Below are 27,559 nucleotides of genomic sequence, written 5' to 3' on the forward strand. Positions count from 1 at the left end.
ACGGCGCCGTCGACCCCGCGAAGCTCGGCGAGTTCGAGAGCATCCGGCTCGACGTCCACGAGTGCACGCGAGGCGAGAAGAAGCGGGGCGTGAAGCGGGGCGCGTCCGGCGGCTTCGACGGCACGAACAAGGCCGTGTGCAAAAAGGCCAAGGCCGGCGCCATGACGCGCACGGGCGACGAGCTCGCGCCGGCGGCGAACGGCGTCCACAATCGGAGAGAGTACGACGTCGGCGCCAAGATCTCCACCCTCCGCATCCGCTACGCGCAGCGCGACAAGCTCGAGAAGCTCGGCGTCGCCAAGGACGAGCCAGACGAGTGAGCCCCGCGCGCCGCTTTGTAAGAACATGTGTAACGCTCAATCCCCGACGTAGACGCGGTGGACGTCGTCGACGAGCTTGCCGAGCTTGCCGCCCTTGTCGACCTTGTCGCCCGCGTGGGTCCCGACGCTCTTCTGGATGCGGTGCTTCTCCATGTTCTTGCGGAAGGTCGCGTACTTCTTCACGTTGATGAGCTTGGAGTAGGTCGCGGCGTCGCGCTGGATGTTGGGCCCCTCGCCGGGCTTGCGGCTCGGCCGGTAGGTGACGTTCGTCGACGAGAAGCGCTCCTTCTCGGCCTGCTCGAGGTCCTTCATGTACTCCGAGTTCTCGAGCTTCTGGAGCCGCTCGGCCTCCTCGGACGCGGCCGTCGCCTCGCGGTCCTGCGCGAGCATGATGGACGTGCGCCGGTTGACGGCCTCGACGTCCTTGTGCCGCATGGACATGCGGCCGCCGTTGAAGGAGATGGACTGCTCGAGCGTCGCCTTGGCCTTGGGCGTCGCCGCGGCCTCGTCGGCCTTCTCCTGCGCGGACTTGGCGACCTCCTCGTCGCGCATGGAGTCGCCGACGTGCTGGAGCGAGCCGCCCTCCATGTAGCACCGGTCCATCTCGCGCAGCTTTTCCAGCAGGTCGTCCTGGCGCTCGCAGCGGCGGTCGATGTGCTTCACCCAGAACTTCACGCCCAGGATCGCGTTGTGCAGGATCTCCTGCATCTCGAAGGCCGGCGCGACGAGCATGGGGTAGGTGTTGCAGCGCGTCACGAACTCCTCGCGCGTGATCATGCCCGACTCCGTGAAGTCGCACTTGTCGAGCGCCTCGAGGACCCGCTGCGTCAGCGGCCGGTCGTAGACGTAGTTCACGAGCGCGACGAACTCGTTCATCTCGAGGTAGCCCGACCCGTCCTCGTCGAAGATCGCAAAAATAAAATGCAGGAGGTGGACCTTCTGCATGCTGCAGTAGTTGTAGACGGCCGCGGTGTACTCGAGCACGTCGAGGCTCATCTTGTCCGGGGGCTCGTTGTCCATGATCGTCATGGCCCGCCGGTTGAACACCGTGTCGGCGACGGCGTAGTGGTTGAAGAGCTCCATGGACGTGATCTGGCCGCTGCGATCAATATCAATATTGTTGAACTCCCAGGCGATGCGCCAGACGACGCGCGCGTCGATCTCGCAGACGAGCATGAGGTGGCGCAGCTTGATGTACTGGCTCGGCGTGATGCGCAGCCGCTTCGCCGTGAGCGTCATGCTGTAGACGATGCCCATGATCGATGCTATCTAAATCGAGACCCGGGGCTGGCGTGGGGAGGACGGCGCATTGCAGCGCACGGTCGATTCGACGGGGCAGCCACGGCAACCAGGTCGTAGGTGCATTTGTGGTGAAGCGCTTGCCACACAGCGAGCTCTGGCCTCGTCTTAGAGGCGCCAGCGCAGCGCGACGCACCGCGCGCGCAGCACCGCGCTGACATGTCGAGCTTCCTGAGGAACCTCTTCTCCAAGGTCGTGCAGCGCGGCGCCGCCGCCGCCGAGCCGCCGCCGGCGCCGCCGCCCAAGTGGTCCCAGGCGGGCCTGCCGCCGATGACCAAGTTCCGGCCGCCGACGAAGGACGGCCGGGCGCCCCAGTCCGCCGGCGACATCGACCCGAAGCTGTTGGCCGAGCTCTACAAGATGGGCCCCGCGCTCAAGACCGAGACGTCGCAGCCGACGGCGCCGCCGACGAGCGAGGAGCGGTCGCGCAAGGCCCGCTACGGCAAGCTGCGCCAGACGGAGGCGCCGCCCGAGGGCCGCCTCGTCGAGGCCGACGTCATCCACTTCCTGGACTGGCGCGGGTCGCGGACGTCGCCGGACGTCGCGTCGTTCGCGGCCGCGCTCGGCGGCGGGCCGGACGCGGAGGCGACGGCGCGCGCGCTCGCGCGCGACTTCGGCCACCCGCAGATCCAGGAGGACCGGGGCGTGCGCATCGGCCTCTGGGGCGCCGGCTCCGTCGCCGACGGCGTCATCCACGCGCTCCCGGCCGGCGGGGAGCCGCGGCCCGCGGCGACGCCCCGGCCGCTGCCGGGACGCCGCGCTAGGCCGCCGCCCGAGGACTCTTAGACTCGTCTGTAGATCATGCCCCGGGCGCAGGCCTTCTCGACGGCGGCGTCGAGGCCGCGGCCCGCGTAGTCGACGTGGCGGTCGCGCGCCGCGCGGAGCCGTCGCGGCCGCGCGGGCGGCGACGGGCCCGCGGGCGACGACTCCGAAGACGTGCCGTCGTAGGGCGGCGGCTCGGCCCGCTTCGGCGGCGTGTCCGGCGTTCGCTTGCGCTTCGGCGGCGGCCGCGGCCGCGGCGGCGCGCGGCGCGGCGGCGGCGCCGCGGGCCGCGGCGCCATGGCCTCGGCGAAGATGGCGGCGTGGAGGTCGGCGACGGCGGCGAAGGCGCCGGCGCGGACGCGGCCGGCGAAGCCCTCGAGGAAGGCCCGCTGCCGGCCGTCCGCCGCGGCCGCGACGAGCTGCGACAGCGCGGCGACCTGGTCCTCGGGCGCCGGGGCCGCCGGCGCCGCGCGGGCCTCGCGCTGGAGGCGCTTGCGCTCGCGGCGGTCCCGGCGCTCGGCCTTGCGCTCGCGGAGCCGCGCGCGCTCGGCCTTGCGCGCCGCGCGGCCCGCCGCCCGGTCCGCGCGGTCCGCGGCCGCGCCGTCGTCGCCGCCGCCGTCGGAGAAGCGGGGGAAGTCGTCGTCGCCGCCGTCGCGGGGCGGCGCCGCCTCGACGGCGTCGACGGACTCGCGCCGCGGCAGCGCGAAGCCGCTCCCGTCGGACCAGCGGTCCGCGTCGTCGTCGGCCGGCGGCGCCTCGGCGGCCCACTGGCGCTGCGTCGGCGGCTCGGCCGAATCGTTCCACTGGCGCTGCGTCGCCGGCTCGACCTCGTCCCGCCGCGTCGGCGGCTCGACCTCGTCCCGCCGCGTCGGCGGCTCGACCTCGCCCCGCTGCGTCGGCGGCTCGACTTCGTCCCGCCGCGCCGACAACTCGACCTCGTCCCGCCGCGCCGGCGGCTCCCGCGGCTCGTCGGCCGCCGCGGGCTCGTCGTCCCCCGGCTCGTCGAGGCGCGTCCGGTCCGAGTCGGACCCCGCGGCGTCCGGCGCGTCGAGGGTCACCTTGATCTCCACGGGCGGCCGCGGCGCCGGCGCCACGGCCGGGGCCCAGACGTTCGTCGCGCGCGGCGCGCCGGCCGCGAGGTCCCAGGTCCCGTCGCCGGTCCGCGCCACGCGGAGGGGCACCGCCGCATCGACGCGGCCGCCGCGCCGGCCCGCGGCCCACCTAGGCACCGCGTCGTCACGGAAAAGGAAAAAGGGGCGGGACGCCGGCGCGCGCAGCGACGCGAAGACGCCGGCCGACGGGTGCGGCGCGGGGCCCGAGGAGTCCTCGCGGCCGTCGTCCGACGACTCCGACGACGACTCCGACTCGACGACGGCCGCGGCGTGCGGCACCGCCGCCGCCGCGCCGTCCGACGCCTACGGCGACGCGCGTCCGGCGGAATCGCGAAACGGAAGCGACGGGCGCGGCGCCGCGCGGCGTCGACCCGCGACGGGTTCCGGCGGCACTTGTGCGTCTCGTGGCGCCGGCAGCCCGTGAAGTTCGCGAGCGTGTAGCACGCCCCGCAGCGGTACGCGCAGCCGATGAGCCTGCGCGCGGAATCGTCCATCGAGACGCGTCGCGGCCGCGGCGGGGCCGCGCGGTCGGCGGGGCGCCGGGGCGCCACGTCTTCTCGCACTGCGGGCAGCGCCAGAGGAGCCGCTCCGGCGCTTTCTCGCGGACGTCCTTCGCGGACGGCGGCTTGACGCGCTGCCGGCCCTCGTCGTCGAGGTCGGGCGCGGTCGCGACGCGGCACGCGTAGCACACGGGCACGGGCTCGTCGGCCGGCGGGGCGGCGACGGGCCGGCAGACCGTCGCGGCGGCGCGCGGCGGCGGCGGGGCGACGGCGGGCCGGGGCGTCGCCGCGGGCGCCTCGCGCGGCGCGGCGTCGACGGCGGAACCGCGCTCCGACGACGACGCGCTCGCGGTGATTCGCGTCACCCCCGACGCGTCGGCCGGCGTCGGCGCGGCGTCGTTGAAGGACGAGTCCTGCGACAGTCGGACGAAGGCCGAGTGGGCCGGGAGCGCTTTGAACGTGTTCGTGACGTCCTCGTCGCACTGACTTTCGTCCTGCGACGGCCCGAACCACTGGCTCTCCTGCGACTGCGACATCGCGCGCGTGGTCGCGGTGCACGACGCGTCGGAGGAGGAGGAGCGGCGGGCGTTTGCGGGGGCGTCGAGGGGGCGGGCGAGGCGTCGATGAGGGCGGCGCCGAAGAAGTCGCTTAAAATCTCCACTTAGAGGGTAAGCAGCCGACAGTGCCGCCGCGCCCCGCCCGGCATAAGCATGGAATGCTCGTAAGGGGATGTCTGATTTCATCGACTTTGAGGTGGTGAGTTCCGACGACGAGGAGGACAGCGGCGCGAGCTTCAGCCACTGCGGCCCGGATGGCGCGTGGACGCCCTACCCGCGGTCGCAGTGCGCCACCATCGACCGCGCCATGGCGAAGCGGCCCGCCGGCGGCGCCGTGCAGCTCTCGCGCCACCTGCCCTTCGAGATCCGCTGGGGCGCCGAGGCCGTGAGCGCGCGCATGCCCCAACCGCCGCGGAGCCGCATGATCCAGGTCAACGCGCGGTCGCAGAACACGCGCGTCGTCCGCCGGGACCCGACGCCCAAGGACGAGCTCGCGGAGCTCATGGGCCGGCGCGAGCTGTCGCCGCGGTCCGTCGGGCGCGTGAAGCGGCTCATGTCGCAGCAGAGCGGCGGCGCCTCGGCCGACGCGCCGCGGACGCCCGGGCGCGACGACGACGACGACTACCGGCTCCGGCGCAAGGCGGAGCTCCGCCGGCTCGTGGAGAAGAAACAGCTCAACGCCGCGGAGAAGCTCCGCGTCCAGCACCTGAGCGCGTACCTCGGCGGGAAGCTCTCGTTCTGCCCCGGCGACGAGCGCGCGCGGAGGGAGGGCTGGCCCGCGCTCCGGGGGTCGGCCGCGCGGCGGACCCGGGGCCCCCTGGGCTGGTCCCGCGAGGCCACCCGCTGGTTCGTCCTCGGCCGGGCCGACGGCGAGCCCGGCGGCGCGGAGCTCGACTGGACGCTGCGCTGGTTCGACGACGAGGCGGCCTTCGCGCGGGGCGACGCGCCGCGCGGCGCCGCGTCGCTCCGCCACGGCGACGCGGAGCTCCGGGGCGAGGGCGCGGACATCGAGGTGCGCGTGTCCGGCGGCGACGGCTTCGCCCTGGGCTTCGACGACGGCGCGGACCGCACGCGGTGGTGGCGCGCGCTCGCGACGACGATCGCGAGGACGCGGCAGCTCGTCGACGACGGCGGCGCGCCGCTGCGCGCGGGCGCCGCGAAGCGCGACGGCGACGACGCGCCGTCGGCGCTCGAGGCCGCCGGCGCCGCCGTCTACGGGTCCCTCTTCGGCGTCGAGCCGCGCGCGCCGAGGCGGCGGGAAAGAGCGTTGAGCGTCGACGGCGGCGACCGCGGCCGCGCGGGCGAGGCCAAGGAGGCGTACCAGCAGGTCGTCAAGCTCATCATCCGCCCCCCGCGCGCGAGCTACGGCCCCGCGGACCTCGGCCCGTCGAAATTCATGTTCCCGCGCCGGTTCCTCGAGCCCGGCGTCGTCGGCGTCGAGCGCGTCGACTTTTCCGTGACGAACAAGTTCGACTACGCCCTGCAGGTGTCGCACTGGCGGCCCGAGCACCGGCCGCCGAAGCAGACGCCCTGCATCCTGTACCTCCACGGCGACGCGTCGTGCCGCGTCGAGGCGCTCCAGGTGCTCAAGCTCGCGCTCGAGCTGGGCGCGTCGCTCTGCGCGGTCGACTGCGGCGGCTCCGGCCTCAGCGACGGCGAGTTCGTGAGCCTGGGCTACTACGAGCGCCACGACGCGCTCGCCGTGCTCGACGAGCTGCGCGCGGCGGAGCTCTGCGACGGCAACGTCGCCTTGTGGGGGCGGTCCATGGGCGCGGTCGCGGCGATTCTCGCCGCGTCGACGCTGGATCCCTTGGTGTCCTGCGTCGTCGCCGACAGCCCCTTTAGCTCGCTGCCGGACCTGTGCCACGACCTGCTGGACAAGCACGTGAAGACGGGGCTCCTCGTCGACGCGGCGATCGAGGTCGTCTCCGCGTCCGTGGCCTACCGCGCGGGCTTCAACGTCCGCGACGTCGACGCGGAGGACGCGATCCCCGCCTGCGTCTGCCCCGTCTGCCTCGTCCACGGCGACGAGGACACGTTCGTGCGCGTCGACCACAGCCGGCGCCTCCTCGCGGCCGCGACGGCCGCGCCGGAGACCAAGTTCGTGCCCCACGCGGGCGGCAAGCACGACTCGCGGCGGCCCGACGCCGTGCTGAGCGCCGCCGCGGCCTTCCTGCTGCGCCACCTCCGCCGCGAGGCCGGCGGCGCCAAGGCCGAGCGCGAGCTCGCGAGCTGCCTCGCCGTCTACGAGACGCCCATCTCCGCGCCGCCCTGGGCCGGCGCCTCGGCCTTCACGTCCGGCGCGACCGCGAAGCGCCAGTCCCAGGTCAAGGGCGCCCTCGGGCGGGCCTTTCGGTTCTGACGTGTGTAAGATGTTCGCTTTCAAGCTGGCTTCAAGGTGGTTGTTGCCGCTCGACTCGACCTCACTCAGCTTTGCAGTGCCGCAAGGTGAGTGCGCGCCGCTTCCGCGCCGTGGCCTGACCGCCGCTGCAGCCATGACGGGCCGGCGGCTCGCCGCCGCGCTGCTCGCGTCCATCGCTTTCACGTACACGCCGCAGAACCGGCGACCAACGAAGCAGCGCACCGCGCCGCCACCAACCACCAGCACGGACCGCGTCGTCGCCATCGGGGACGTCCACGGCGACCTCGAGGCGCTGCGGAGCTGCCTGCGGCTGTCCGGGCTCGTGGACCGCGAGGACGCCTGGGTCGCGGCGCCGGGCGCGACGTTGGTCTCTTGCGGCGACGTGCTCGACCGCGGCGACGGCGACTGGGATTGTTTGACGTACCTCGCGGACCTCAAGACGCGCGCCACGGACGCGGGCGGCGACGTGCACCTCGTGTTGGGCAACCACGAGGTGCTCAACGTGCTCGGCGACGTGCGCTTCGCGTCGCGGGGCGCGTTGGTGAGGTGCGCGTGCGAGACGGACCCGGGCCGGTCGCCCGGGTCGCGCGACGACGAGTGGCTCGTGGCCGCGCGGAAGCGCGCCTTCGCGCCGGGTTCGGGCGAGGGCGCGAGGCTGCTGGCGGCGCTCTGCGGCGACGCGCCCGTGGCGCGGGTCTGCGGCGACACGCTCTTCTGCCACGGCGGCCTCCACGTCGTCGCTCTCACCGTCGGCGCGGCCGCGCGGCGCAAGGCGCGCGGCGGCGACGCGCCGGGCCCCGGCGCCGGCTCCCGCGCCTTGCTCGACGCGCTCAACGGCGACGCGGCGCGGTGGCTCGGCGGCGCGGGCCGCCTGCCGCCCGCGCTGTCGCCGTCGCCGAGCTCGCCCGTCTGGAGCCGGTCCTACTCGCATCCGGCGGGCGCGGAGCCGTCGCCGCGCCAGTGCGGCGACGCGCGGTCGGCGCTCGACGCCCTCGGCTGCGCGCGCATGGTCGTCGGCCACACGCCCCAGCTCAACCAGGGCATCAACGCGTGCTGCGACGACAGCGTCTTCCGCATCGACACCGGGCTGAGCGCGTACTACGGCGGGCCCAAGGAGGTCCTCGAGCTCCGGCCGGGGAGGAGGCCCGCGGTGCTCCGCTCCGCGCCCCGCGGCTTCCTCTGATCTGGGGAGCCCCAATTCGCAGGCCTCACGTAAATTCGTCTGTACCGTCGTTCGCGGCTGACAAAGTCGAAAAGCGCTTACCCCGGAGTCGGAGGGCGAGCGCGCGCGGTGTCCCCTAGGGCTGCCAGGTGCCCGGCTTCTCGACGGCGACCTCGATCTCGACGGGCTTGGGGGGCAGCTTGGACGCTTTGGTCTTCGCCAACGAGTAGAGCAACACGCCGCCCATGGCGACGCTGGAGCCGATGATCTTGCGCGTGGACACCTGCTCGCCGAGGAAGAGCACCGCGGCCAGCAAGATCGCGACGCGCTTGAGCGAGTTGGCCACGGCGGCGGACACGGGGCTCAGCAGGTCCAGGACGCGGAAGCCCATCTCGTTGTAGCCGTAGTAGAGGAAGCCGCACGCGACGAGCTGGCGCGCGAACGCGAGTTGATCGGGCATCTGTTGGAACGCCGCGAGCGCCGCGCCGCCCTCGCCGAGCGCCGACGGCAGCAGCAGCAGCGTCGTCGAGCAAATGGTAAGAAAGGCGTAGTTGTTCGGCGCCGTCAGGTTGTACTTCTGCTTCGTCTCCTTGCCCATGAGCGACTTGGCCAGGAGTTTCGCGATCGAGAACGCGACCGTCGACCCCAAAGCCGCGAGCGACGCGTAGCCCACGAGGTCGCTCAGCGGGAAGGACGTGCCCGGCTTGAAGGCCGCGTAGGCGACGCCGCCGACGATGGGCGTCAGGCACGCGTTGACCCACCAGGGCGCGATCTTGCCCGTGAACGCTAAAAGCACCAACGTGCCGATGACGGGCTCCGTGGCCTTGATGACGTGCGTGAAGAAGACGGAGCCCGCGCCCATGCTGCTCACCTGCAGCCCGTGGCCGCCGCAGTGGAGGGCCGCGATGGGCAGGAACTTGAGCACGAGCGACCGGTCGACCTTTGGCGGCGCGCGGAGCTTCGTAAACCACATCGGCAGCACGAACAGGAGGCCCGACGCGAGCTGGAACCAGGACACGACCCAGGGGTAGGGGAACTGGTTTAGGATGAGCTTGTTCTGCACGTTAAAGAACGCGTTGAACGCGTACCACAGCCCGATGAACGAGAGCAGCGGGATCACGCGGCCCGCCTTGGACTCGTCGCTGATGGACACGGACGCGGCGAGCGGGCCCGCGGCGCCGGCGCGGCCGAAGCGGCCCGTCGCCGCGGCGCGGCCGAGGCCCGCGACGCGCCGTTTCAGGCCGGCGGCGGCGCTGGCCGCCGCCGGCGGCGGCGCCGGCGACGGCGCGGCGTGGCGGGCGACGGCTGACCGGCGCAGCGGCGATCTCGCGGACAGCTGGAGCGCCGCCGCCGGCGCGAGCAGCGCGACGCACAGCGCGACGCGCAACGAAGCCATTGGACGCGTTTAAGCGCGGCGGCTGGGACGCGATTATGTAGCAGCCAGAGACCGCGCGCCTGAGCTCACAAATCGTCGTGTCTTTTTCGTTCAACGATGCACATCTGATGCACGCATTGTGCCGTCGTGTTGATGCAGCGGTCCTCCTGCTCGACGCGGGCGCGCGAGTCGATGACCGCACCTACAGCGGGTGGACCGCGCTCCACTACGCTGCCGCCAAGGGACGCACCGACATGTGCAAGCTCCTCCTGAGCCGCGGCGCGTGGCTCGACGTGCGCACCAATTACGGCGACGACCCCGAGGCCCGCGCGCGATTCCGCGGCCGCACGGCCACGGCCGACGTCCTCGCGGCGGTCCGCGCGGCGGGCGGCTGGCGCCCCTACTGCACCGCGCAGCGCCCCTACTGCGACGCGCCGTTCCTCGAGCTCCGCCGCGAGCTCCGCGCGCCCGGCGCCGTCGCCGAGTCCAGCGAGCGCCTCTACGAGCGCGTCTTCGTCGAGCTCCCCAACGCCGTCTTCCCCCGCGTCCTCGCCTTCCGCCCCGACTTCTAGGCCGCGCTCTTTAAGCGTCCCCGTCGTCGCCCGCGGGGATGGGCGCGTATGCCGCGCCCGGCGGCGGCGGCGGCCCGCGGCCGCGACCGTCGCGAGCAGCTTGAGGAACGTGCCGATGGCGACGACGAGCATGCCTCCTAGCTCTCCCTAACCTCCTACCAGCGCACTATGGCTTAGTTCTTAACGCCCCCGACTTCGAACCCCGCGAGCGGCGCGGCCCCGTCGATCGAACGAGCGCGAAGCGCGAGGCGCGCCGCGAGCGAATGTTCGAAGCGCCGGCCGCGGTCCGCGAAAGTCTTCCTCCGAAAGGGTGGTGTTCGAAAACACCGGTGTGGTTGTGTGAGTGGGCGGCCCGGCGGGTCTTGGTCTTGGTGTCGAGGCGCCCGGGCTCAGCGGGAAGATTTACCCGCCGAAGCCGTAGAGCGTGCGGCCCTGGCGCTTGAGCGCGTAGACGACGTCCATGGCCGTGACCGTCTTGCGGCGGGCGTGCTCCGTGTACGTGACGGAGTCGCGGATGACGTTCTCGAGGAAGACCTTGAGGACACCGCGGGTCTCCTCGTAGATGAGGCCGCTGATGCGCTTGACGCCGCCGCGGCGAGCCAGGCGGCGGATCGCGGGCTTCGTGATGCCCTGGCTTGATTCTGATTGGCTGAAAATCTTCAGGAAACGAACTTGAAGTTCAAAATAAAAGCCTGAAGAAATTCGACCAATCAAAAACGAGATCACGAGGTCCGCTCCGGCGGCCGGCCCGAGCTTATCAGGACCTCCTCCAAACACCAAACAACAAAGCTGCGAGCGCTTCCGGGCGTCGCTCTCGCTTCTGTTCGCGCGCGCTGCTGGGGCAGCCGGCGCTCGCCGCCATGCTTCGCGCGACGCTGCTCCTGGCGTCCGCGCGCCTCTCGAGGAGCGGCCTGTCGCAGACGGCCCCGGCCGAGGCGACGTACAATCCCATCTGCGCCTCGGGCGAGGCGGACAAGGGCCGGTGGGAGGGCGTCGAGGAGGGCGTCTACCACGAGCGCGTGCTCGGCGGCTTCAAGTGCCGCTTCGACAACGCGACGCTCGCGCAGATCGACGACGCGAGCCTCGACTACGGCCCGCGGCTCGCGGCCCTGCTCAACGAGACGAAGCGCCGCTACGACGCGCTGAGCCCCTGGACCTACGAGCTCGTGCTCCGCCACGTGCCCATCTACTTCGAGTTCGACTACTGCGACTACCCCGCGGACGAGTCCGCGTTCCTCCGCGAGCGGCACAAGCACGACGACTCCGACTGCTACGACCAGCAGTTCAGTTACAGCGGCTGGCACGGCGGCGCGACGGAGGCCAAGGTCGGCGCCGTCGAGGCCTGGCGGTGGCGCGAGACCGTGAACTCGCTCTACGACGGCGGCTCCGTCTTCATCCACGAGCTCCTCCACGCGTTCCACGACGCCATCGCCGACATCACGGGCGGCGGCGACGTGAACGTCTACGCGAACTGCTGCCCCTACGCGGGCTACGAACACAACATCGGCCCCGCGGCGCTCCAGGAGGCCTGGCAGGCCGAGGGCGACGACCGCTACATCAACATCGACGAGTACTTCGCGTACATGACCGAGGCGTACCTCACGGAGCGCGCGGACGTGCCGACGACGTACTGCGCCGACGGCGACGACGACGCCGGCGGCGCCTACTGCCCCGCGGTCATCGGCACCTGCGACGACCACGACGCCGACGACGACGCGTGCTACGCGTCCTGCGAGGACATCATCGCCGACCGGGGCTGGACGTGCCAGGAGGTCATCGACGCGGGCGTGCCCGAGTCCTGGTGCACGCAGTGCCCGTCCTGCGACGTCGCGGCGGACGACGGCGACGACGGCGGCGGCGCGACGTGCGGCGACGGCTGCTGCTGGTACGACTGCGACGCGTACGCGCGGGACGTCTGCTCCGACGGCCTCTTCAACCACGCGGCGAGCGGCGGCATCGAGACGCGCGAGGACATCGAGGCGGCGCTCCCCCTGACCTACGCGTTTCTGACGTCGATCCTGACCCTCGGCGAGGCGGAGCTGACGGCGCTCATGAACCTCGAGTACGAGCGGCGCTGGCGCTACGCGGCGTCGGGCACGGACGCGTCCTGCGCGGACGTCGAGTTCGAGGCGGGCCGGTGCTACGCCTACCTCGGCGCCTACGACCCGTGCTACCTGGAAGGGGCCGCGGACGACCTCTCGGAGTGGTCCGTCTCGGGCGAGCTCGCCGTCGACGGCCTCGCGCTCGCCGACGCCGAGGCCCAGAGCGCCGTCTTCCGGGACGCCGTCGCGGCGCTGTCGCTCTACGCCGACGCCGACGACGTGAGCCTGACCTTCGCGGCCGCGTCGCGGCGCCGCCTCGACGAAGCCGGCGTCGTCGCGAGCTACGTCGTCGCGGTGACGTCGCAGGTCGCCGCCGAGGCGCTCCGCGGCGACCTCGCCGACGCGTCGCCGGCGGACGTCGACGCCGCGCTCCAGGCCGCCGCGGCCGACGCCGGCGCCGCGGCGGCCTTCGCGGCCGCGGAGGTCACCGCCGTCTCCGAGCCCGACGCGCGCGACGACGGCGCCGTCGACGCCGCGCCGCGCGCCGCCCTCGCCGCCCTCGCCGCCGCGCCCCTCGTCGCCCACGTCGCCGCCGTCGTCGGCGCGCTGTGGTTTGGGTAGCGCGGTGCTAGATCTCGGCTGCGGAGTGCATCTTAACAGCTGTAGGTGCATGTTGAACAGCATGCTCAGGCAGGTCGCAATGGGGGCCTGCCGCGCGCTCTGATGGCCCTACCATAGCAGCGTCAGGCGCCGCGCTGGCACCGCGTCGACCATGCTCGCGGCGCGCGTCGCGCTGCTCACCGCCGCGGCGTGCGCGTCCGGCAGCGGCGACGACGCGGCCCTCGCCGACTACTTCGCCGTCGCCCGGACCATCTGGCCGGCGACGACGTCCGCGGGCCGGTGCCTGCGCGTGCAGGAGGCCGAGGGCTGGGCCGCCAAGGGCGCCTCGTCGAGCTTCAAGACCGCGGGCGTCGAGGGCGTCGGCCACCACTGGCTCGAGGGCCTCGACCGGTCGCTCTGCGGCGGCAAGCGCTGCGGCGGCCAGCAGTCGTTCTCGGCCTGCGGCGGCTGCTGCAAGGTGTCGACGACCAAAGACGCGGTGGCCTACGCCAAGGCGCCGCAGCGCGCGCGGCGCGGCCACGCGTGGCGCTGCTTCAGCTCCGACAAGCCGAACTACCCGAAGCTCTCGAAATCCCGGCACCACGTCGTCCTCGTCCGCGACGTTCTGGCGACGCACGAGTCCATCCTGCGGCGCTTCTGGAAGTGGGACGCGCGGCCGGGCGGCGGCGTCGACACGCTGGCGCGGGAGGAGACCGCGCTCGGCAAGGCCATGGCCAAATTGGAGGGCCACGCGTTCGACTGCCGGCGGACGCTGTACCTCAGCTTCGACCACGCGCGGCGCCACCCGGCGGCGCACGCGGCGGCCATGGCGCGCTTCCTCGGCGTGCCGTCGGCGTCGAAGCTCCGCGCCTTCTTCGCGAAGACCGCGGCGCCGGCGAACGGCACCGCGCGCATCGATTGCGTCGCGCGGAACAAGGCGCTCCTGCCGCGCCTCGGCGCCTACCTCGCCTGGCTCCGCGCGACGACGGCGAACTTCACCAAGCCCGCGGGCCTCCCGGACCCGGGCTGCGCCCGGGGCCTCGGCCGCGTCGCCGACGCGTGCGCCGGCGGCGACGCGCGGCGCTGCGCCGCCCGGTGGCGGGAGCGCTTCGCGGGCTGCGCCGCGGCGCTCGCGCGGCGCTACCCGACCGTCGCGGCCGTGCCGCCCCTAACGTCGTGCGCCTAGGAGGAGCAGCGAGGGCGCGCCGAGAGGCCTATGCCCGCGGGCGACGCTTCTTAGTAGCGGAAGAGGTCCCGGGGGAACGCGTACTCCTCGGGCGGCGGGCTGAAGCAGGCGGCCGCCTTGTCCGCGCCGAGGCCGGCGAGGAACGCGCGGATCTCGGGCCCCGCGGCCGCGGCCCAGTCCGCGCCGAAGGCGACCTCGAGCGCGTTCTCCTCGTTGAGGTAGCAGGGGTCGTTGGCGACGCCGGCGATGGCCTTGCCGAGGTCGCGCCACCAGTAGAAGAGCGTCTTGACCGTCCACAGGTAGCCGAAGCCGTAGGCCGTCGGCGTGTCGCGCCGGCCGCCGACGCGGCCGACGTCCGCGCGGGAGTGGCGCTCGCGGCGCGCGACGACGGCCGCGGCGGCGTCGAGGGCCGCGCGGGCGCCGCCCAGGGCCGCGGCCTTCGCCGTCGCCGTCGCGCCGGGCGCCTGGGCCGCGTAGATGTGGGCGACGAAGGCCGCGCGGCCCACGAGGAGCCCCGCGGCGTCCGCGAGCTCCGCGACCAAGGAGCCCTCCGCCGCGGTTCGCGCGAGGGCCGCGAGCTCGGCCGCGCGCGCGGCAAAGGTCGCGTTCATGTCCGCGAGGAGCGGCGCGACGCGGCCGTAGAGCGGGTGGCCGTGGTCCGTCGGCGCGACGCGGCCCGGCCGCGTGCTCGCGACGCCGAGCGTTTCCAGTAAATCCGTCCACGCCGCGCGGCCGCTGAGGTAGCCGAAGCCCGAGAGGACGCCTAAATCGCCGACGTGCGCGCCGCCGCCGAAGACGAGGAGCCGCCGCTGGTCCTCCGCGAGTTCCGCGACGACGTCCGCGGCCCGTTCGCCGACGGCTTTCGCGACGGGCGCGAGCGCGGCGCGGAACGACGGCGCGGGCCGCCAGGCCGCGCGCGCGGCGACGACGTCCGAGAGCCAGGCGCCCCACTCCCAGCCGCTGTCGAAGATGTTCTGGCCGCCGAGGGGCGCGTTCTCCAGGTTTCGGAGGTCCCGGACGCGGTTCGCGCCGTAGAGCGGCAGGAAGAGGGGCACGTCGACGTCGACGTTGACCCAGTAGTTCGTCTCCGGGTGGTAGACGACGTCGCGCCTCGTCGCCTCGTCCCGGAGCCACGCGTCCATGGCGCTGTAGTTGGCGTTGCCGTACGTGCCGCCCGTGGGCTCGTCGAGCGCGTAGGCCTGGACCGGGTGGGGCAGCACGCCGAGGCGCGGCGTCGCGAACCTGCGCGATGAGTGTGTGCTCTACACATGTGCGTCCGGACGCCGGCGGCGCGCTGGGGCAGGAAGTTGAAGTTGAGCGGGTCGCCCGTCGCGGGGTCCGGGAAATCGGCGCACGTCTCGCCCGTCGCCGCGTGGACCTTGATGTAGGCTTTCGCGCCGTAGGTCGCGTGCGTGTAGTTCGCGAGCTCGTCCATCAGCCGCAGCATCTCGGCGCACTTGGGGTGGAAGAACTCGCTGTAGCCGCTCTCCGTCGAGAGGACCTCGAAGCCGGCCTGCTCGACGAGCCAGTCGACGCGCGCGCGGACGTCCGCGGCCTGGCGCGCCCAGGGTCGCAGGGGCGACGTCATGACCCAGGCGTTCTGCTGGAGCTCGACGAGGGGCACGTCGGCGCCGGGGGCGAGCCCGAAGCTCCGCGCGAGGTCCGTGAGCCCGCGGAGTCGGGAGGCGCGCGCGGCCGACGCGGTAAAGTTCGCGTCGTCCATGGTTTCGTCGTGGAGCAGCACCCACTCGACGCCGTTCTGCCTATTGGCCACGCACCATTCGAAGGCGCGCCGCGCCTCGCCGACCATGGACGCCCAGGGCACCTTCGAGCCGTCGGCGAGCGCCGCGTCCACACCGTTGAAGAGCTCCGCGGACTCGAGCGGGTGCTCCGTGTGGACGTGGAGCACGCGCCGGCGCAGGCGGGGCGCCTCGCTCACATTCAGGTCGCCCGGGAGCGCCGCGAGCACCGCGGGGACCTCGGGCCGCAGCGGGTGGAGGAACGCGAAGCCGAGGCGCTCTAAAACGTCGTACGCCGCGAAGGCGCTGCCGATGTTTCGGGGCGCCGCGGCGCTCACGCCGTTGCCCCGGCCGCAGACGACGCCGCCCACGCGTTTCACGACGTAGGCCTCTGGTCCCAGGTCGGCGAGGTCGCGGCCCAGGGCGTCGCAGGGGCCCGAGACGTTGCCGAGGACGAGGGCCTCCGGGACCTCGAAGCCGCTCAGGAGCGCCCGCACGGATTCGGCGACGGCCGGCGGCACGTCGTCGCCGATCAGCGTGGCGGCCGCGACGCGGGCGAGCAGCAACACTAAGAAGCAGCCCATTGGAGGGCAGCCCATTGTGCTTCTTCAAGAAGACCGCAGGTTTCTGACATTGAATGGGTCGCCGAATAAGATGGCAGCAAAAATGGGCAGCCTCGTCCGCGCCCTCGTCGCCCGCGCCGGCGCCTGCGCGGCGGCGGGCGCGTCGGCCTGCGACGGCGCGACGGTCGGCGACGACGGCATGCCCGTCGCGGAGCGGTCCTACAGCCGCCGGGAGCTCGGCGAGCACCGAAGCGCGAAGAACTGCTGGGTCGCCATCAACTCCTCCGTCTTCGACGTGACGGCGTTCCTCGCGCAGCACCCCGGCGGCGCGTCGGCGCTCCAGCAATACTGCGGCAAGGACGGGTCGTCGGCCTTCGGCGCGCTCCACGGCGCCGGCGTCCTCGCGGACGTCGGCGGGCCCTACCGCGTCGGCGCGCTCGCGCCGGACGGCGGCGCGGCGATCATGACGTCGGCGACGCCCGCCGGATTCCAGCACCCGACGGGCGAGGCCCTCGCGTCGGGCGCGGCGAAGAAGGCCTTCGACGGGGCGCCGCGCCTCGACGCCGACGCGCTCGCCGACCTCCGGTCGCTCGACGACGTCGAAGAAGCCGCGCTCGCGCTGCTGCCGGAGGCGCTCGCGCTGTACGTGAACTACGGCGCCGAGGACGAGACGAGCAAGGCGCGGAACCGGCGTCCTGTGGTGGTGACGAATTCGAGAGATTTTGGCCGGGAAAAAGAAGAGAAATCGTTACCGACATGCTCGGTAGGCGCGGAACCGGCGCGCCTGGGAGGACGTGCTCCTGCGGCCGCGGGTCCTCGCCACCACGCGCGCGCCCGACGCGTCCGCGAGCCTCTTCGGCGCGGCGACGCGGACACCTGTCTACGTCGCGCCCTTCGCGAGCGCTCGGGCGAGCCACCCGGACGGCGAGGTCGCGATCGCGGCGGCCGCGCGCGACCGCGGCGGCGCCTTCTGCGTGCCCCACTTCGGGGGCCACCCGCTCGAGGACGTCGCCGCCGTCGGCGCGCCGCTCCTCGTCCAGCTCTACCCGCCGCGCGACGCGGCCGGCGGCCTCGACCGCGCCTACGCGGCGGCGGCGCTGCGCCACGCCGAGGCGTCTGGCGTGCTCGCCGTCGTGGTCACGGTCGACACGCCCGTCGACGGCAACCGCCTCCGGACGTACCGCGACCCGGCCTGGCTCCGCCGCGTCGGCGACCAGCTCGGCGCGTTCCCCGCCGTGCGCACCTTCGAGGCCGCGGGCCTGCCGCGCCACCCGGGCATCGCCGCGCACATGACGTGGGACGACGTCGCCTGGATGCGCACCGCGTCGTCGCTCAAGGTCGTCGTCAAGGGCGTCATGACGCGCGAGGACGCCGAAATCGCCGCGGCGACCGCGGACGGCATCGTCGTGTCGAACCACGGCGGCCGCCAGCTCGACGGCGTCGCCGGCACGGCCGAGGTCCTGCGCGAGTGCGTCCGCGGCGCGGGCGGCGCGGTGCCGGTATTGTTGACGGCGGCGTGCGCCGCGGCAAGGACGTCTTCCGCGCCCTCGCGCTCGGCGCGTCCGGCGTCTTCGTCGGCCGGCCCGTGCTCCACGGCCTCGCCGCGGGCGGCGCGCCCGGCGCCGCGCGCGTGCTGGAGATCCTCGAGGACGAGCTCAAGCGGACCATGGCGCTCTGCGGCTGCGAGACCCTCGCCGACATCACGCCGGCCCACGTCGCGCCGCCGCCCGCGCCGCCGCCGAGGCTCGACTGGACCCGCGCGGAGACCGCGGACGGCGCGCCCTACTGGTACGTCTCCACCTGGGACCCGCCCGCCCCAGTAAGCTCTTAGCGATACGGGTTCATGGAGATGGGCAGGATGCGCGCCTCGCTCCGGTCCCTGGATTTGAGGCTCGCCTTGAACTCGTCGAGGGGGATCGCGCCCTCCCGGAGCTTCGCGACGCGGCGCGGGTCCCCGTCGCGGAGCGCCTTCTCGGCGTCGATCATGTCCGCCAGGGCCGCCTTCGACTGGCTCCGCGCCTACCAAGCATGTCGGTAACGATTTTTCATCGTTTTCCCAGCCGAAATCTCTCGAAAATCGTCACCGCCAGAGGACGCTGCCCCGCGCCGCGAGCCCGGGCGCCGAGGGCGACGCGTCGCCCCGCGGCTGGCCCTTGATCGTCAAGTCCGCGCCGCCCGCGAGGAGCAGGAGGGCCGCTTGGTACTCGCCGTTGAACGCCGCGCACCAGAGCGGCGTGCAGTTCGCGAGGTCGACGGCGTCGACGGTCGCGCGCCTGCCGAGCAGCGCCGCGATGACGCGCGTCCGGCCCTCGGCCGCGGCCCAGTGCAGCGCGCACCAGCCCTCCGCGTCCTTGGAGTCGACGTCGGCGCCGGCCTCGAGCAGCTTCTCGGCGCGCTTCAAGTTATGCTTCACCTGCGGGCGGGTGCACCAATGCCCGCAACACTACGATGCCATGGCTCACCTTCTCGCCTTTGTAGCAGCCGTCCGCTCCCTCGACGTACGCGCCTGCGCGCGACGAGGTTACGTTTCAGGCGACATGCACGCGACGCTGGCGTCGCGCCGCAGGCGATCCGGAAGAGCTCGTCTTTCTGAGCCTGGGGGAGCTGCGACAGCTCGTCCGCGTCCATCGGCTCTCACTACCACATCGTGGCTGCCCGTTGTTGCCTTCATATTGCGTTCAGTGTAAGGCCAACACCTTAGCGCGCTGACTGAGCTGTCGAGTCTGGGCCTCGTTGTCGGCGTCGTCGTCCTCGATCTTGGCGCCGCGCTGCCGCCGGCGCGCGGAGTAGGTATGGCAGCCACCTCGACGAAGGAACTCACCGCCACGGGCGCGAGCGTCACGACGGTGAGCGCCGGCAGCGACGCGACGGCGCCGCCGCCGCTCGAGCCGTGGAGCGCCGGCGCGCCGACGGCGGCGGTCGTGCCCGCGGGGCAGTGCGCCATCGGCGAGGACTGGACGCCCTGCCCGCTCCTGGAGCGCCTCTGGGTTTCCAAGGACACGATCGTGGTGACGTTCGGCCTCGCGGACGCGAAGCCGCTGAACCTGTCGACCTGCGCCTGCGTACTCGCCAGGGGCGGGGCCGACGCCGCGGGCGAGCCCTTCGTGCGGCCCTACACGCCCGTGTCGACGAACGCGCTCGCCGGCAAGTTCCAGCTGATGATGAAGGTGCGTTCTTCCCTCTCGAATTGGAGTCGGCAACAGCAACGCGACTACTTGAGTAGGTCTACGACGCGGGCAACCTGAGCCGGTTCATGGCGACGCTGGCCGTCGGCGCCGCGGCGGACTTCAAGCACATCCCCTTCAACGTGAAGAAGCAATATCCCTTCCCCGCTTCGGCGCGAAGAAGGTCGGCATGCTCGTGGGCGGCACGGGCATCGCGCCCATGCTCCAGGCGCTCCACGCCATCCTCGGGACCGCCGACGACGCGACGGAGGTGACGATCCTCTACGGGTCGCGGTCGTCGGACAACATCCTCGCCAAGGCGACGCTCGACGACTGGTCAGCGAGCCACGCGCAGCTCACGGTCGTCCACGTGCTCTCGCACGAGCCCGAGGGGTCCGCGTCGCCCCACGCGCGCGGCTTCATCGACGAGAAGCTCGTCGAGGACCACCTCCCGAAGCCCGGCGACGACGCGCTCCTCTTCGTCTGCGGCCCGCCGCCGCTCTACGACGCGCTCTGCGGCCCGCGCGGCGAGGCCGACGCCGTGACGGGCCTCCTCGGGGACCTCGGCTGGGGGCCGGCGCAAGTCGTTAAGTTTTAGTAAGAGCCCGAGCACGTTGAAGCACTTGTTGAAGCGCCTGCGCCCGTCCGCCGCGCGCGCGCGCGTAGATTGATACCCCCGAAAAGTTACAGCGCCGCCTCGACGTCGTCCTCGGGCGCGCGCATCATCTCCCGCTCGACCTTGACGCGGATCGCGGACGTGGGCAGCTGCGCCGTGAGCCGCAGGTAGGACAGGTCGTCGTTGTGGTCCTTGCGCGCGATGTCCTGGGAGACCGCGTCGACGGGCGCGACGTCCGCGGACTCGTCGAAGAGGACCTCCGGCGTCACGTCGAAGATGACCTGGCGCACGTAGGCGTCCTGGCGGACGAGCTGGAGCACGACGGCCTCGCTGAGCGGCGGGTACGCGAGGTCCAGGAGCGCTAAGGCGCTCCAGAGCACCAAGACGCCAAAGGCGAAGCACGCGAAGCGCGCCTGGGGGCTCAGGTGGTGCGTGACCTCGGCCGTGAAGACGACGATGCCGCAGTTGGAGAAGATGGACGCCTTGAGGATGAGGCCGAAGATCTTCTCCCAGACGCCGATGGACCGGACCTCGAGGGGCAGGGGCCGCCGGTGGAACCAGAGGAGCTTGTAGCCGTCCTGCTTGAGCTGGACCGTGTTCAGGAAGAAGCAGAGGAGCGGTGCGAGCGGAAACGCGGCGCCGAAGCCCGCGACGTAGCCGAACTGGACCGCGAGCTCGAGGTAGTCGTCGATCGTGTCCTCGATGTTGTCGTACTCGGCCGTCTCGACGAACTGGCGCCGAGCGACGACGCGGAGCGGGTCCTCGTCGTCGTCGCCGCCGTAGACGCCCCTGGTCTTCGCGACGACGCGCCGGTGCTGGACCCAGGGCGCGAGGAACTGGCCCAGGAACGACGCGGCCGCGCCCGAGAGGAAGAGCGGCCAGATGACGAGGTACGTCTCGTGGAGGCAGCCCCCCTTGTGCCGGAGCGCGCCGCAGCCGTGGGCGTTGAAGGCGTCGAGGAAGGCCACGAAGACGATGGACGCGAACGTGTTGCAGAGCTTGAAGAGGACGAGCTTCGACGTCAGGTGGTCCGCGTACTGCGCGTCCGTCTTCCAGTTCTCCCGCCGCGTCATGGTCCGCGCGACGTCCTTGTAGAGGCCGTTCAACACCTGCACCTGCGCGATCGACGCGACCGTCGCGAGGTCCGTGCCGCTGACCAAGCCGCCCAGGTATCTCTCCCGCCCGTAGCTCTGCTTGAAGTTCGTGATCGCCGCGATGACGAGGACGGCGAGAAGCAGCAGCGCGGCGACGACGAGCCACGACAGGAACACGGCCTTGCGCCGCCGCGAGTCGGGCCAGTCGATGACGATCTTGCCGTAAACCAAGTCCGTCTGGGGGATACCCACGAACGCGGGCCGCGTCTTCGGCCGCGCGACGGCCCAGGCGTAGGACCCCCACTCCTTCGCGTAGGACGCCTGCTGCCGCTTGAAGTCTGCGAAGAACGCGCCGCCCCAGAGCACGAGGACGGGCGCGAAGACGACGCTCGGCAGCTGGCGCCGCGGGCTCTGGTTCGGACCTCCGGACTCGGACTCCGGCGCCGTCGCGGCGGCGAGGAAGACCGCGACGCCCATGACGCCGACGTAGAGGCACCACTTCGCCAGCACGCTCAGGAATAAAAAGTAGAAGCCGAAGAGGTCCCCCAGATAGTCGCGGATCTTGTGGATGGGCACCTTCCAGGGCGGCACGTAGGCCCGGATCCACGTCTCCGTGAGCCACGCGCGGCGGCTGTCCGGGTCCGTCGCGGGCTCGTGGAGCAGCATGAGCGTCGCCCACTCGGGCCCGAGGTCCGCGTCGCCGTCGTCCATCGTCCGCGAGTTGCGCCGCCGCCGCATGGGCACGACCGCGCCGAGCTTCTTGCCGACGGTGCCCTTGGCCGCGAGCGCGGCGGCCGCCTCGTGGTCGACGAAGGGCTTCACCTTGTCCATGAGGCGCCTGCGAGGGTCGGACGAAAGTCCGGGCCGCGCGCGCCGCGGAAAAGGGGACGCCGCGGCGCGCGGGTTGAGGCCCGCGCCGCGCGCGGGGTGCGGCGCGCCGCCCGGGCCCGCGAGGTCCCGCGACGCCGTGAGCATGCGCATCATGACCTTGTGGCGGTTGTGCGTGACGAAGTTCATGTAGAGCGGGAGCTTGTCGGCGCGGAGCTCCGCGTAGATGTGGACGAAGGGCGGGTAGAGGCCCTCCTCGATGGTGAGCTCCGCGAGCGACCCGCCGGCCTCCACGGGCCGCTTCTCGAAGGCGATGGGCGGGTCCAGGGCCGCGCACGCCTCCCGGAGCCGGCCCGGGTGGAGCCGCGCCTAGCGAGCGCGACGGTGACGATGTTTCATTGGTTTCCCACCCAAAATCTCTCGAACATCGTCGCGGCCACAGGACGCCGAGCCGCGCCGGTGCGCCGCAGGCCGCCGCGAACTCGAAGAGCCGCGGCGCGGGCACGCCGAGCTTCAAAAAGAGCACGGCCTCGTTGCCCTTGAGCGCGTGCGACTCGAAGAGGTCCGTGACGAAGCCCGCGCGCTCCAGGTCCCGGCGCACGCGCCGCATGTAGCCCGCGGACGCCGCCGGCGTCACGATGGCCATGTCGTAGGCCACGCCTTCCGGCGGCGCGTCCATGGTCCGCTCCTCGTGCTTCATCTCCGCCGGAAACGACCCGGCGGCGGCGAGCGCGTCCTCGAGGTCCGCCAGGCCGTCGCCCGCCGGGCCGGGCTCCGGCTGCGCCATGGCGGGCAAGTGGTGCGGATGGATCATCGTCGAGTCATGCGGCGCTGCCCATATGCTGTTTTGCCGCTCAACATGAAGTTCAAGGACCTGAAAAGCTTCACTCATTTTTGCGGCAGCGAGAGCGCCTTTGCGCCCGCCCTCGCAGCGCGTCGCCTGCTCGCCGCTGGTCGACAATAGCATGGCGAACGGGTCGTCGCCGCGCCCTTTGCACAAGCCGCCGGTCCTCGACTGCTCCGCGACTGACGTCGCCGCCGGCGACGACGTGCGCGCGGCGCTCGCGTCGACGCTGTCGCCCGTCGTGGCCCTCGAGGGCCACGGCCTCGCGGCGCGCTGCGCCGCCGTCGCGGCGGCGGCGAGCGCGGCGCACGGCGCGGGCCGCGGCGCACGGCAGGAGGCCTTCGCCCTCGACGGCGTCGCCGACGCGGCGGCGTTGAAGGCGGACCTCGTCGCGCTCGCGCGAAGAGCGCTCGCGGCCGTCGCTCCCGGCTTCCCGCCGGACGCGGCGCTCGACGCGCGCTTCTCGCTGCGGCGCTACCCGGCGACGGACGACGGCCGCGACGCGCCGCGCCTCGGCGCGCACGTCGACAACACGCTCTGCACGCTGCTCTGGTCGACGGGTCCGGGCCTCGAGGTCCTCGCGCCGCGCCGCGACGACGCGGCCTGGACCGCGGCGGACGTGCGCTCCGTGGGGCTGCCGACCATGGGTTCGGAACCAAAGGTCGTCGGCGACGGCGACTGGGCCGCCGTGGACGCGCGCGCGGGGGCCGTTTTGTTCACGCCGGGCGAGGAGTGGACGCGGTGCGCGCACACGCGCGCCGCGGCGCCGCTCCGGTCGCCGACGCTCCACCGCGTCGTCCTCCCCGGCGACCAGACCCGCCTCTCGCTCCCGCTCCTCGTGAGCCTCGCGAATCCGTAAGTGGTTTTATTGGAAGCACGCGTCGTAGGGCGGGAGCGGCACGGCGGCGCGGCCGTCGTCGCCGCCGTCGGGCACGGCGGTCCAGAGGCGGCCCACGGCGACGGGCGCCGCGGGCTTGCGCTTCCGCGGCGCCTCGGCGCCGGGCGCCGCCGCGAAGAACGGCCGCGCCCACCGCGGCGCGCGCGCGCGCCGCGGGAAGCGCATCGCGGCCCGCGCGCCGCCGCCGGCCGCGGGCGCCGCGTGGGGCTCCCGCCAGTAGGAGATCATGAGCGTCACGCGCCGCGCGCATGGGTCCGGCGCGGCGCCGCGGCCGGGCACGACGCAGTGGAGCAGGCGCCCGTCGAAGGCCGCGCAGCGGTTCGCCTTCGGCGGAACGAGCGCGGCGCAGTCGCGCACGGGCATGCGCGCGTCGGCGATGGTCTGCGTCGTCACGAGCGTCGGCCCGCCGAGCGTCTCCGTCAGGTAGACGACGACGGACGCGATGGGGTGCCGCGGGCCCTCGCCGTCGTGGCGGCCCTCGTCGGCGCTGTCGAAGTGGAGCTGGTGGCCGCAGCCGTGGGGGCGGCAGTGGGCCCACCACTCGACGGCGCGGGCGGCCTCGAGCTGGGGCATGGCCCGGGCGAAGAGGCCGCGGAGCGCGCGCGCGGCGACGCGCGTCGCCGGCTCGTCGTCGCCGTCCGAGTCCGAGTCGTCGTCGGCGATCGAGTGCACGTAACTGAAGAAGCCCGCGCCGCCGCCGTCGACGTCGTAGCCGTGGGCCGGCCAGAAGCCGCCGTCCGCGGCGAAGCAGCGCGCGAGCGCGTCGAAGAGCCAGCCGGGCAGGGCGTCGTCGAAGGCCGCGCACTGGCGGGGCGCGAGCGCGGGCGGCGCCGCCGCGGGCGCGGCGCCGTAGCGCAGGACCTCGTCGCTCAGGCGGAACCGGGCCTCGGGGAACTTCGCGCGGAGCACGGCCTCCGCGTCCGCGGACCGGCCGAGCTGGAAGAGCACGACCGCGTAGTCGCGCGCGGCCTCGCGCGCGGCGGCGGCGAGCGGCGGCGAGTCGCGGCGCGCGCGCGCGCGCTCCGCGAGCAGCAGCGTCTTCCGGAGCCGCTCGGCGACCGCGGGCGTGCCGCCGGCCTGCTTCGCGAGCTTGAGCTGTTCGTTGATGAGCTGTAATGGCTTTTGCTTCTGCGTCGCGGGCGGCGCCGCTTGGCTTTGCTGCGGCGCGGCTTGGCTGCTTTGCTGTGGCGGCGCCCGGCTCTTCTTGACGCGCTTCGGAGGTGGCGCTTTTGGCGCCTGGCTTTGCTTCGACGGCTTCGGCGCCTTGCCGCGCCTGAGAGCGCGTCGCCGCGCCCGTAGGCGGAGAGCGGCGGCGGCCCCGGCCATCGTCTCCTGCTTCGCCAGTTCACGTTGACGATGTTGGACTAGTTATTGAAGGGGGTGCGCACCCGAAGACCCCGCCCGATGTTGACGGCAATAACCAAAATCGCTCGCACGATGACTGCTCTCACGCTGGCTGCCCGACTCGCGCTGCTCGCGTCCGCCGCAAGCGCAGCGCCCGAGCTTCCGGCGCTCTATGGCATGGCTGGTATCGCGCTGCCCAACGGCGCCATCTACGCCGCGGAGCTCGCGCTGGGCCCCATCGACGCCTCCGGCGATGCGGTCGCGCTGAGCAGCGCGGCGGTCGTCGACGATGTGCACTTTCTCGACGGCATGTCCAGCGGCTGCGGCTTCGTCGTCGACGGGGGCATCGCGTACACCGTGGGCTACAGCTGCGACGCTTTGCCGTACAAGAACTGCCCGCCGAGCGCCAACATGAGCCTCTTCGGCGTCGACGTCGCGACAGGTACCGTCAAAGTCAACGTGTCCACGCCGCTGCCCTGGTGGGAGAACCTCGACGACCACCACACGAACATCAAGCGGCGCGCCAACGGCGATTTGGTCATCACGGGAATCACGAACGTTGGCGCGGAGCCGAGGCCGCTCGTCGGCGGCGTCGTCGTCATGCGGCCGGACGGCACCGTGCTCGAGACCCACGTCATCTCCCAAAATTGGGGAGAGTACATCAAGGGGCCGGCGGGCCTCGACGACCGGGTCGTCTACCTGTCGACGGCGTCGCTCGGCGCCGAGGATGAAGTGCCGCTCATCAGGTACGATATGGCGACGCGGACGCAGACGGAGGTCGTCCTGCCGCACGGCTTGATCGCGCTGGACATGGACTTTGATTCCACGGCGGGCGGGCTCTGGGTCTTGGCGTCGAACGCGACGACAATCCTCGAATCCGGCTACCAGCTGGTCTTCGTGCCGCGCGAGGGCGGCGCCGCCACGGTCCGCGACCTCGGGCGCGGCTGCCTCTCGCTCGAGAACCCGTCGGACAACTGGTCCAGCACGGCGGTGGTCCACGACGGCGTGCTCGTCGCCGCGGCGCCCTGCCAGCCCGACGCGGCCTCCATCAACACGCACCTCCTCTTCGTCGACGTGAAGACCGCGACGATCGCCGCCTCGCCGATGATCTACCCCGTGCCGCTCGTCGCCGGGGACAACCGCACGGCCCAGGTGTTCGGCATCGCGGCGCGGGGGGCCTAGGGGGTAAGCTGCGAGAGAGCGCTACAAGGAGGCCCGCTACGGCGCGCTCCTCGCCGCGAAGCTCGTCGCGCGCGACTGCCTGCACCTGCCCGAGCTCGCCGATGACGTCGCCGGCTTCGTCCTGCCGCGCACGCGCGTCCGGACGTCCATGTCCGGCGCCGCGCGCCGCCGCTGCGAGTCCGTGGACGAGGCCAACGCGCCGCCGTGCGACGCGTGAGCCGCCCCGCGCGACGAGCGAGCTCCGCGCGAAAAGCGCCGCCGCGCCGAGGCGGTCCGAGTAGATCTATCAAGAAGCGCGTGTGAAACGCCATCGTCGAGAGAACCTTACGCGCCGCCGTTTCTGCGACCCTAGCCCGTGAGGAGGTCCTGCGCCGGGCTCGGCGGCGGCTCCGGGCGCGCGACCTGGAAGCCGATGGTGATGGGCCTCGTGGACGTGATGACGTCGACGGCCTCGCGGCGCGAGCAGTTGAGGAGGTCCTTGCCGTCCGCGGCGGCGAGGACGTCGCCGACGCCGATGCGGCCGCTGAGCTCGGCGGCGGGCGCCGTCGTGTTGCCGACGTCCTTGAAGCGGACGACCTTGAGGGGCATGGTCTTGGAGACGATGAGGCCGAGCTGCGAGGACACGAAGGTGATCTCGTACGACTGGAGCGGCACGAGGAGCTCTACGGAGAGCAGCGGCGTCGCGCGGTCGTCGGGCGCCAGGGACCCCCGCGCGGCGTCCGCCGACGCCGGCGGCGCGACGTTGACGTACGCGTCGGGCCGCACGCGCACAAAGTGGCCCGCCTTGGGTCCGTCGACGACGCGCAGCGCGACGAGCAGCTGCCGCGCGCGGAGCCGCTCCATGGACGTGTCGCGGCCCGGCCCCTTGGGCGTCGACGCCGCCGCCTCGACGACGGCCAGGTCCTCGAGGCCCCGGTCCGGGGACGACTCGGAGCCGTCGTCGGGCTTGCGCCGCGCGACGAACTGGAACGTCGCCGCGTCCGCCGGCGACGACGCCGACGCGCAGAGGCAGTAGCGCTGGAAGAGGCCGCCGACGCAAACGTAGCCCCCCGTGAGCTCCGACTTGAGGCGGAACGTCGCGCCGCTCAGCAGCTCCTCGTCGCGGCCGGGAGACACGACGCCGAAGCCCTCGTCCGTCGCGCCGTCGACGAAGGCGCCGTCGCCGACGCGCTCCACCTTGAAGGCCATGGCCGTGCGGTAGCCGAAGTCGCCGCCCTTGCCCGCCGACGCCGACTTGCCGTTGGCCAGTGCGAGCTGCGACGACACGGAGACGGGCGGCTCGCAGCGGAGGTAGCACGCGTCCGCGGCGTCGCTCTGCGGCGGCGGCTTCGCCGGCGAGTCGGCGTCCTTGGCCGCCGCGCAGCCCCGCGAGCCCGTGGCGCAGAGGTACTGGCCGCCGACCTTGAGGTGGATGGAGCCCGCGTCCTCGGGGTGGCCC

General features: G+C 72.8%; 9 protein-coding genes across 9 annotated transcripts; 5 read left to right on the forward strand and 4 right to left on the reverse strand.

The window, feature by feature from the left end:
* Positions 1–356: 356 nt before the first annotated feature.
* Positions 357–4,529, reverse strand: AURANDRAFT_60482 (hypothetical protein; the record flags this gene model as incomplete). The annotated part of the gene is made up of 5 exons (XM_009034520.1): positions 357–1,589; positions 2,408–3,602; positions 3,645–3,796; positions 3,865–3,967; positions 4,057–4,529. 5 exons carry the CDS (start codon positions 4,527–4,529, stop codon positions 357–359), a joined length of 3,156 nt encoding a protein of 1,051 aa, XP_009032768.1.
* Positions 4,530–7,045: 2,516 nt separating this feature from the next.
* Positions 7,046–8,095, forward strand: AURANDRAFT_18391 (hypothetical protein; the record flags this gene model as incomplete). The annotated part of the gene is made up of 2 exons (XM_009033966.1): positions 7,046–7,645; positions 7,685–8,095. 2 exons carry the CDS (start codon positions 7,046–7,048, stop codon positions 8,093–8,095), a joined length of 1,011 nt encoding a protein of 336 aa, XP_009032214.1.
* A 193-nt stretch (positions 8,096–8,288) lies between these two features.
* On the reverse strand, positions 8,289–9,185 carry AURANDRAFT_12519 (hypothetical protein; the record flags this gene model as incomplete). Its single annotated transcript, XM_009033945.1, has 1 exon — positions 8,289–9,185. A coding segment is annotated over one exon (897 nt), but the record flags the coding sequence as incomplete, so codon positions are not given.
* Positions 9,186–9,703: 518 nt separating this feature from the next.
* On the forward strand, positions 9,704–10,021 carry AURANDRAFT_60484 (hypothetical protein; the record flags this gene model as incomplete). The annotated part of the gene is made up of 1 exon (XM_009033967.1): positions 9,704–10,021. One exon carries the CDS (start codon positions 9,704–9,706, stop codon positions 10,019–10,021), a length of 318 nt encoding a protein of 105 aa, XP_009032215.1.
* Positions 10,022–10,423: 402 nt separating this feature from the next.
* On the reverse strand, positions 10,424–10,663 carry AURANDRAFT_19370 (histone Octamer, chromosomal Protein, alpha carbons only; the record flags this gene model as incomplete). Its single annotated transcript, XM_009034519.1, has 1 exon — positions 10,424–10,663. A coding segment is annotated over one exon (240 nt), but the record flags the coding sequence as incomplete, so codon positions are not given.
* Positions 10,664–10,796: 133 nt separating this feature from the next.
* On the forward strand, positions 10,797–13,849 carry AURANDRAFT_70496 (hypothetical protein; the record flags this gene model as incomplete). Its single annotated transcript, XM_009033968.1, has 2 exons — positions 10,797–12,680; positions 12,811–13,849. Coding segments are annotated over 2 exons (2,922 nt in total), but the record flags the coding sequence as incomplete, so codon positions are not given.
* A 2,501-nt stretch (positions 13,850–16,350) lies between these two features.
* AURANDRAFT_18914 (hypothetical protein) lies at positions 16,351–16,593 on the forward strand (the record flags this gene model as incomplete). The annotated part of the gene is made up of 1 exon (XM_009033969.1): positions 16,351–16,593. A coding segment is annotated over one exon (243 nt), but the record flags the coding sequence as incomplete, so codon positions are not given.
* Positions 16,594–19,493: 2,900 nt separating this feature from the next.
* AURANDRAFT_13462 (hypothetical protein) lies at positions 19,494–19,838 on the forward strand (the record flags this gene model as incomplete). Its single annotated transcript, XM_009033970.1, has 1 exon — positions 19,494–19,838. A coding segment is annotated over one exon (345 nt), but the record flags the coding sequence as incomplete, so codon positions are not given.
* Positions 19,839–23,562: 3,724 nt separating this feature from the next.
* Positions 23,563–24,921, reverse strand: AURANDRAFT_60487 (hypothetical protein; the record flags this gene model as incomplete). The annotated part of the gene is made up of 1 exon (XM_009034518.1): positions 23,563–24,921. The coding sequence occupies one exon, from the start codon at positions 24,919–24,921 to the stop codon at positions 23,563–23,565; it is 1,359 nt and encodes a 452-aa protein (XP_009032766.1).
* Between the last annotated feature and the right edge of the window lie 2,638 nt (positions 24,922–27,559).

This window comes from Aureococcus anophagefferens (genome assembly GCF_000186865.1).
Source record: "Aureococcus anophagefferens unplaced genomic scaffold AURANscaffold_1, whole genome shotgun sequence".
Taxonomy (NCBI): Eukaryota; class Pelagophyceae; order Pelagomonadales; family Pelagomonadaceae; genus Aureococcus; species Aureococcus anophagefferens.